Below are 9,590 nucleotides of genomic sequence, written 5' to 3'. Positions count from 1 at the left end.
AGTGACTTTGAATTAATGGGGTTTTACTGTACATGCACATAAAACCTGCTTGATTCAGATTTTTAAGTCCCAGTGACTTTGAATTAATGGGGTTTTACTGTGCATGCACATTGTATGGAAAACTGTAGCTCATTCAACAACCGTGCCCAAAAGCACATGTATCCTAAATTTTGGAGAGGGACCGACTTTTCATTTTGAAATTTTTAGAGTTGGTGCACAATTGTGCCAGTTCAATTGTAGGGGGCTCATTACATAATTTGGTAGTCTATTGCTTGCATCCCATAGTAGGTGCATGTTCTTTCCACATCTGTGTTTTACGTAGGTCATGACCAATGTTCCTGCTTAAGTTGTGATGGGTAAATGAACTCCAATTGCCCGATACTTCGCAGTATATGTACATCGAGAATTTTATTTTGTAATACTTTACCATGAGTGCTGATGTATGTACATTATCTCCCCAGTGAAGTAATCTAACAGCTTTCCTCTGTAATGAAGAAAGCTTTTCATTATCGGTCTTAATTCCTCTTCCCCAGACTAAGAAACAGTAACTAAAATGAGAATGAACTATAGAAGAATATTATTCCCTCTAAAAGTTGTTAAGTTACGTAAACGGTTCAACATGCCGATAGACTTTGCTACCTTCAGTCTTACGTTCACGTGTCGTGACCAGCCTAAGTTTGATTGAAAAGAAATGCTTAAAAAATGAATGATTATCTACGAGATCTAGTTGCGAATCGCCATATTATATTTTCATATTGAAATTTGTATCTTTATTCTTAGGATAGAAAAGCATCAACTTTGTCTCTTTAACATTTATTTTTAGTTAGAATATACCCAGAGATTCAGTTCATTCAACGAGTTTTCACATCACCACTAGCTCCTTCAAACCAGTCCCAGAAAAGTAAACACTTGTGTCGTCAGCATACATTACTACCCCGCCAGTAGAAGGGATATAACTATATCGTTTACATATATTATAACAGTAATTGTTCATATTTCTATACAATACCTACAGCATAGCTTAATAGCAGTGGTGTTGCTCTACTAAACTCCCAAGTTGCAGGTTCGGGACTTGTCACAATGGCTATAGACCAGAACACAGCGAATTCCATGCGCAGCGCCATATTTGCATCGCGCGTCGCGCCATCTATCGCACATGCGGCGAAACAACGTGCGCGGGCTGCCACGCCAGCAGACGCTACACAGAGCAAACGTGAAACTTCCCAAACTCAGCCCGTCGGAGAGGGTGTTCGCTGATTTTATTGAAACATCAAGAACATCTTCCTCATGCAAGTCCACAATGTATACAGTACGTGCTGAGTAGGCTGCGGAAGCAACCTCGTCAGATACGTACGCTGTTACATTTGTAAAAAAACGTTCTCGCTGTAGTACGCGTGAATCGTAATTGCAGTGCAGCTCGCGAAAGAGTGAAACGATGTTTTGTTGCCCTATAAGTTGTGCACAAAGTTTTGTGAAAGCTCATCATTTCAGCATGCATCGCGTAATAATTAGAGCACGCTTTACGGGTAGTTCCGCGGAACGTAATTTTTGTTTCACGGGCGCTCTTACAATAATGCCTCTTGCTCACAAAAGCGTGCTATAAGAGAGTATAACCTGAAGTATCGTTCAGCGATCCCTTTTGGAAGCTACCTGCGCTATTTTATTCTTGTAACGATGGTGCTTTATAAGCGAAACTGTGCTACTCTTAGTTAAGCCGGTTAGCTACGCCTGCGACGTAAAGGACACTGGCGCGAGTACTGTCTACTTACGTGCCAATATATGTATTATGTGCAGCTGGACGCCGCGTGTCCAAATAAATTTGGGGGCATCAAACACTGAAATGAAAGCACGAAATTCTGGCCAGCTGTTGTGGAGCACCGTGCCATTTATTACCTTTTGAAGACGAAATCTCGAAGGCGTGGTTGCCATCAAAAGCACTAAAGCTTAATACTACGTTGAACGTCGCAAAGCATGCTGATTGCTTGTGCTTGAAAGCACTACCTTGCTCTAGATTTTCGTCAAAGGAAACGCTCAAAGGTATGAAGTGCACCCCCGCACAAAGCTCACGCCTGCCTTCAACCCAGCTACGTGTCACGCAAATTAGGTTCGCAAAATGAAATAGGTGGACATCACACTGCAGAATACACGCTGTTAGTGTACTTACTCGCGCATTCTCACTCGGCTCCTGGTTTTTTGCTTGAATCACAGTTATCCACTCGCGGCGAAGCTGAAAACACCGCACCGGCACTATTTCCGTGGCGCGTCGTAATCGTCGCAGAACACGCTAATATCCTCTTCTTGCGCAGCTTGTTTTGGCATCCAAAGACGACGCAGTAGTGTCCAGACGAGCTCTTACACGCTGAAACGGCGTGAACGGGTACTTTTAAGCACTTTAAAGCCTCAGAACTGCAGCTTGCCCTGTTTACTCGGTGCAGCCCGCACGCGCCTTGGCAGCCCCGGTCAGCCCGGCGTCTGGGTGCGAGAGTATCCGCTCGGCTCACCAGCAGCCTGGGTGCGAGACAGGCGTGCTCTGGTGTATAGATGGGGGAGTGAAATGCAAGCAAGTAATGCCTTTTTGAAATGCAAGCAACTTGCCTTTTTGTACAGTGCTTGGAGTCTAAGATAGGACAATTTAGGGCTTCGTTTCTACTGTGTTCAGTTTGGGACATATCGGCGTGATTTCGACTCGAAAGCATAGACCAGAGCCAACATTATCTTTAGAGACCAGATTCTTTGCGACATGATGTGGCTATTTTGAGCAATAGCACATACAAGTAGTTATACTAAAAAAACTGATGTTCTATTTGAATTCGTGAGTACTGTTTTGCCTGCCTGATTTTGCCTCCCTTGTGAAGATTCCGTTCTACGAGCAGTGATTTCACTCCTGCGTCAACTGCGTCAAAGTGCGCCAAATTAGATTTGCTGCGGCATGCTCATAAAATCGATATATTGCACCACTGTGCCAGAGTGTCAAGTTTGACGGTGTCTATCACCGGCAATAGCATCACCAGCGTTTCAAGACAAGTGCCGGGGTGCGACAGCTGCGCCAATTTGATACAGTTCCTCAATTTTGCGCCAAGCTGAGCCAAAACCATGAAACTTGTTGATATTGCGCCACGCTGCGCCGAAATATCCGACCAGCCTCAAAATTTTCCGAGTACTGCTAAACTTAGCAAGAAATGGAGAATGCGTTCATCACCTGCAGTTTGCGCATCACCCAATCTAATCCAGATGCGCAGACCCTAATCCTAACTACTAGTTCACTATACCCTCACCGCGAGAGAGAAGAAAAAAGGCAGCAGTTCTAAAATTTCCTGGCCTTGTTCTATCTCGTGCAGAATGCTCTTTAAGCCACTTTTGCCGCAGTACAACTTTGCTCTGCGGAAAAGTGTACTGTGATTTATCAGGGGCTACTAGTACTCGCTGTCACGGTACAGAGCACATTTTGTCCCTTAATTACTGATCCATGCACACGGCATGTAATGATGATGATGATGATGATGATATATGGTGTTTATTGGCGCAAGGGCCATTTGTTGGCCAAAGAGCGCCAGGACATGGTAAAGAATGTGGACAATGATTATGGTAAGTGGCTGTAAATGGGCCTTAAAATTCCTCGCGCAAAACGCGGGTAAAACGTATAAGAATTAAAACCATGAGAGTGATGCGAAATGTGTGTTATGAAAATGAATGGCGAGTAGTCGTAATAATAAGATTACGGGTATATGGCATAAGCACGAATGCCTCGTCAATGCCCTTGAGTCCAAGGGATGCGAGGAAGGTGCTTTTGTTAAGTGTAGCTACCGCAGCAGCAGCCTCTGTTAGGAGGCCATGCTACGTATACCTGGGTAAATGACGTAAAAGTTATCCACATCTTTTAAAAACGAAAACAATGACTGATGTTTAAACAGCGGCTCCCGACCTATGAACATGGACGGGTGGAGTGGTACTTGTTGCCGGTAGGGCAGTGGAAAGTGTTTCCTTCTTATAGCGTCTAATTCTTTGCATTGCATCAGAATATGAAGCACGGTAAGTGGTTCACCGCACCTCTCACACACGGGTGGATCATTACGGGACAAAAGGTATGAATGTGTGCTGTGTGTGTGTCCTATCCTTAATCTGCTAAGTGTGACTTCTGTGCGGCGTGACTTCGATACTGGTGGCCAATTTCCAAGACACGGTTTTATTACATGTAATTTATTGTGTATGTCACCGTCCCATAACCGCTGCCAGTAAGCCCTGAGTGTTTTCCTCAGCAGGGGTTTCAGGTCCATTACAGGAACAGCTATGGATGAATCGCTGTTGTTTCGAAGGGCGGATGCAGCCAGTTCGTCCGCTAACACATTACCTTCAATCTCGCGGTGCCCTGGCACCCAGCACACCACCACATGCTGTTTAACTGCGTAGGTTGCGCATAGTAGTGAGTAGAGCGTGACGACGACAGGATTTTTGTGTGTTTTGAGAGTCCTCAAAGCTTTCACAACACTCAAGGAATCCGTGTATATAACTGCGTGGTGTAATTTGGATTCTTTAATGTGTTTAACAGCAGCAAGTATCGCATAGGCCTCCGCTGTGAAAATGCTCGTGTTGGGGTGGAGAACACCTGCATCTGAGAAGGATGGACCGACTGCGGCGTACGACACACCTTCGTCAGATTTTGAAGCGTCAGTAAAAAATGCAGGGTAAGGATATTTCTGTTGTAGTTCGATGAAGTACATGCGGATGTGTGTCACTGGTGCATGCTTCGTGACTTCCATAAAAGATACATCGCAGTCAATAATCTGCCACTGCCATGGTGGCAGCTGTACAGCGGGAGCCATCACGTGGTGCTCAAGGAGTGGGACTCCCACTTCCTCGGCAAGACATCGTACGCGCAGTGAGTAGGGCTCTCTCAATGCAGGACGGCTACGAAAGAGACGAGAACTAGACAGATCATTTATAACACAATATGCGGGATGTTCACTGTTAGCATTGACTTTCAAGAAATATGCGAACGAAATGTAGGCTCTCTGCAAATGAAGCGACCACTCGTTTGATTCTACGTATAGGCTTTCTACGGGGCTCGTCCTAAAAGCACCCGTAGATAGGCGAATGCCTAGATGGTGGACAGGGTCAAGCATTTTTAAAGTGGTTGGTGTCGCTGACTGATACACCATGGCCCCATAATCTAGCCGTGTGCGTATGAGGCTCTTGTATAAATTTATAAGACACTTTTTGTCACTACCCCATGTAGTGCGCGACAACACCTATAAAACATTCATCGTTTTCATGCACTTCTCCTTAATGTATTTAATGTGTGGCACGAATGTCAGTTTGGCGTCTAATATTACCCCTAGGAATTTGTGTTCCATTTGGACAGGTAGCCGCTGACCATACAGGTTAATGTCCGGATCAGGGCGCAGACCTCTCTTTCTAGAGAACAGGACGCATGTACTTTTTCGTGGATTTATATTGAACCCGTTCTCGTCTGCCCATTTGGCCACCTTGTTCAAGCCAAGTTGAACCTGCCGCTCACACATGGGAAGATTACAGGACTTAAAACCTATCTGTACATCATCCACGTAGACGCAGTAAAACATGGTACGCGGGATACACACACGCAGGGAATTCATTTTTATCAGGAAAAGTGTACAACTGAGGACACCACCCTGCGGCACTCCTGTTTCCTGAACAAATGTTCGTGATAAAACATTTCCCACTCGGACACGGAAAGTGCGATCGGACAAGTAGTTTTCTATTATAGTCAGCATTCTGCCTCGCACACCTAGATGTGAGAGATCTCTGAGTATTCCAAAGCGCCAAGTCGTATCGTAGGCCTTCTCCATGTCGAGGAATACTGAGAGAAAAAACTGCTTATGAGCAAATGCTTCACGAATTTCAGCCTCAATGCGTATTAAGTGGTCGGTTGTGGATCGACCTTCTCGGAAACCACACTGGTATGGGTCAAGTAATTTGTATGTTTCGAGGAAATGTATTAACCGGCAGTTTATCATTTTTTCGAAGACTTTACACAGGCAACTTGTCAGCGCGATGGGTCTGTAACTAGTCACCGAGGATGGATCCTTTCCCTCTTTCAGAATAGGTATCACAATAGCTTCTTTCCAGGAGGTAGGGATCTCGCCGGAAAACCATATAGTATTGTAGAGGGAAAGGAGTGTTTTTTGTGTTTCGTGGGAGAAGTGTTTTAACATATCGTATACAATACGATCAGAGCCTGGGGCAGACTTGTTGCAAAGGTTCAGTGCTGCCTGTAGCTCCGCTAGGCGGAACGGTGCATTGTATGCCTCATTTTGTGTAGATTTTCTTTCCAGCCTCTCTCGTTCCAACCTTGTTTTGTATCTTTGGAAGGTTTCAGAGTAATGTGTAGAACTCGATATGAATTCGAAGTGTGCTCCCAGGGAGTCAGCTTGGTCTTCCATGCTTTCCCCCTGGGTGTTCACTAAGGGTACCGAATAAGCTTGTAGACCTCGTACTTTCTTTACGCCATTCCATACCTTGGCCTCATCTCTATAGGAGTTTATGCCCGATATGAACTTCTGCCAGCTCTCCCGTCTAGCCTGCCGGCGCGTTCTGCGGCCTTGCGATTTCATCTGTTTAAAATTGATAAGATTTTCTACTGTGGGAGAATCGCGCAAAAGCCCCCACGCTTTATTCTGTTGCCTCCGGGCCTTGCGGCACTCGTCGTTCCACCAGGGAACACGACGCTTGCTTGTTCCCTCAGTTATTTCTGGTATACATTTAAGAGCAGCGTTAATTATAAAAGCGGTAAAATACTCAACAGCAGCGTCAATACTAAAAGAAGAAATGTCCGTCCACGAGATCTTAGTAAGTTTGTGGAAGTCCTCCCAATTGGCTCTGTCAAGCTTCCACCGAGGAGCCTGGGGTGGAGCTTCATTTTGCTTGTGTGTTTTGAGAATTATTGGGAAGTGGTCACTCCCATAGGGGTTTTTAACCACTTCCCAGTTAAAATCAAGTAAAATGGATGGGGAGGTGATGCTTAGATCGATGGCTGAATAGGTTTTGCTCGCGAGGCTAAAAAACGTGGACTCTTTCTTATTGAGTAAACATGCGCCTGTGGAGTACAAGAAATTCTCAATGAGGCGGCCTCGCGCATCGGTGCGGGAGTCGCCCCACAGGCTGCTGTGGGCATTAAAGTCTCCAAGGAGGAGGTAAGGCTCGGGCAACTCATCTATAAATGATTGGAATTCATGTCTGTGTAGCTGGTAGTGTGGGGGTATATATAAAGAGCAGATAGTAATGAGTTTATTAGCGAGTATAGCTCGAACGGCTACTGCCTCCAATGCCGTTCGAAGTGGAAAGTGCTGGCATGCTACGTTTCGGTCTATTATGATTGCTACACCGCCAGATGATGAGACACCATCCTGGCGGTCTTTCCGAAAAACAACATACTGACGTAGGAAATTTGTGTGTTTCGGATTTAAGTGTGTCTCCTGTACACACAGCACCTTTGGACACAATTTGCTAAGGAGTACTTGTACATCGTCGAGGTTGTGTAAGAGCCCTCTGACGTTCCATTGTAATATTGTGTCCATGTTGGTAGTGTACGTGTGCTGTGTGTCGCAAAGAAAGAGTCAATTATTTTACAGAGCCTTTGTCAGGCCCTGTGATAGGGGTTTTGTCTTTTTTGGAGCGGTCGAGCGATGCTCGCCGCTCCTTCGGCGCTGCCTGCGCCGGTGGACCAGTAATGTCCATCGCCTCTGGAGGGGCGACAGACAGTCGCTCTACCGAGCGGTGTTTGCTTAGTGTAGGCTTCGCCACGGTTGACGAAGCCTTGGCCCCCACCAAGCCGGAGGTCGATGGGACCCCCTTGGCCTCTTCGTTGCCCCGGCTGCTGCCAGAGCCTGCCGAGGCCACTGGTGTGGACTGATTGGGAGTGGGCAGGGCAGCACTGGCTGCTCCCACCGTAGGGGCAAGTGGCGTTAGCCTGGGCACGCTACGCGTGGTCCGGGCTACCGCCAGGGGCCGTTGTGGTGCTGGCCCTCGTTGCACCACTTCGGCGAAGGATGTTCTCTGTGGAAATAATAATGAGACCCTCTGTCTTGCTTCGCGGAATGTTATGTTTTCTTTTACCTTTACAGTGATTATTTCTTTTTCCCTCTTCCAGGCCGGGCAAGCTCTGGAATATGCGGGGTGACTGCCATCGCAATTTGCACAGTGGATCTCATCATTTCTGCAATCGTCTGTACTGTGGCCGGTGGTGCCACACTTAGCGCAAGTAAGCTGTCCTCGGCAGCTCTGAGAACCATGACCAAATCTCTGGCACTTAAAGCAACGTCTCGGGTTCGGGATATACGGTCGGACATTAAGTTTCACATAGCCAGTTTCAAGATTCTCGGGTAGTGTGGTGGAACTGAAAGTGAGTATTAAATGCTTCGTTGCAATTTCTGTGTTGTTGCGTCTGATTAGGATGCGCTGCACGTTCGTTACACCTTGGTCCTTCCATCCATCAAGGAGTTCTTCTTCATTCAATGCCATCAAATCTTCGTCGGATACTACGCCCTTCACTGTATTCATGGTACGGTGTGGACTCACCGAGACGGGAATGTTGCCAAACGCTACAAGGTGTGAAAGTTTGTCGTATTGTTCCAGGTCCTTTAGCTCAAGGAGCAAATCCCCACTTGCCATCTTTGTAGCCTTATAACCTGTTCCGATGGTCTCTTTCAGGCACTTAGCCACAAGGAAAGGTGAAATTGCTCTTGCTTTCATAGCAGATTGTTCACAGTGGAGGACATGGTATTTCGGGAACGTTTCTTTGTTTTTAGGCAAAAAGAGAGAGGCTACGTCGGTGCGTACCCTTTTCGGGGCACGATCGGTTAGAGAAAGGTTCGGAGGTCCCATGAGAAGCGAGTTGTTCGGCAACGGCGCCTACCACCCACCACGGAGCCCAACAAGGGGACGTGGCAGAACATGTGAAAAGTCTGCACTACGCCAGCAGTACGCCGCTACTATAACCAAATATGGTTTATCCTAGGTAGGATAGCCACACAAGGTTAACCCTTGCCGCCAGGAAGAGGAGGAAGTAAACAGAAAAGAGAAGTAGACAGGAACGATTTAATGCGGGAGGGAAAGACGAAGATGAGGGGAGAGAGAGAGACAGGAAAAGGCGACTGCCGATTTCCCCTGGGTGGGTCAGCCCAGGGGTGCCGTCTACGTGAAGCCGGGGCCAAAGGGGTGTGTTGCCTCTGCCGGGGGGCCTTAAAGGTCCAATCACCCGGCGTCGGCTCAACCCCCAGGATCCCCTTTTCCCCGGACACGGCAAAGCCACGCACGGCTAGGCGTGGGAGGGGGTCGAAACCCCCCCGTTAGCTCGGGTCCGTGGTGTCGCTACACACCAAACGCCTGCTTGCGCAGACGCCCCTGCGGGCGGCATGTAATGATGAATACTAGTATGATTGCTGACGTCTAAAAAATTACTGGCAATCATTCCGAGCGGTGTAGTTTCTGCGGCCCTGAGAAACAATGAATAAAAATGTACGCCAGTTTTCTCCCAAATTTCGAGGTCGCCAGGTTGGCAGATTCAGAATAGCATATGCAGCGCCTGTCAAATGGTTTGACAGGCTCTGCAAATG

The 9,590-nt window shown here is 47.0% G+C and overlaps 1 protein-coding gene across 1 annotated transcript in view; it reads right to left on the bottom strand.

Annotated features, from left to right (window-relative positions):
- Positions 1 to 8,646, bottom strand: part of LOC125759087 (proteoglycan 4-like) — a 36,659-nt gene extending 28,013 nt beyond the window's left edge. Inside the window, exons 1-2 of the mRNA XM_049417344.1 lie at positions 8,554 to 8,646; positions 7,747 to 8,031 (exon numbers count right to left, since the gene is read on the bottom strand). Of these exons, the coding sequence (XP_049273301.1) occupies positions 7,747 to 8,031; positions 8,554 to 8,646 (378 nt within the window). The remainder of the gene's footprint in view (positions 1 to 7,746; positions 8,032 to 8,553) is intronic.
- Positions 8,647 to 9,590: the final 944 nt, after the last annotated feature.

Source organism: Rhipicephalus sanguineus, chromosome 7 (genome assembly GCF_013339695.2).
Source record: "Rhipicephalus sanguineus isolate Rsan-2018 chromosome 7, BIME_Rsan_1.4, whole genome shotgun sequence".
Taxonomy (NCBI): Eukaryota; Metazoa; Arthropoda; class Arachnida; order Ixodida; family Ixodidae; genus Rhipicephalus; species Rhipicephalus sanguineus.
This window is presented reverse-complemented; position numbering and strand designations above follow the sequence as displayed.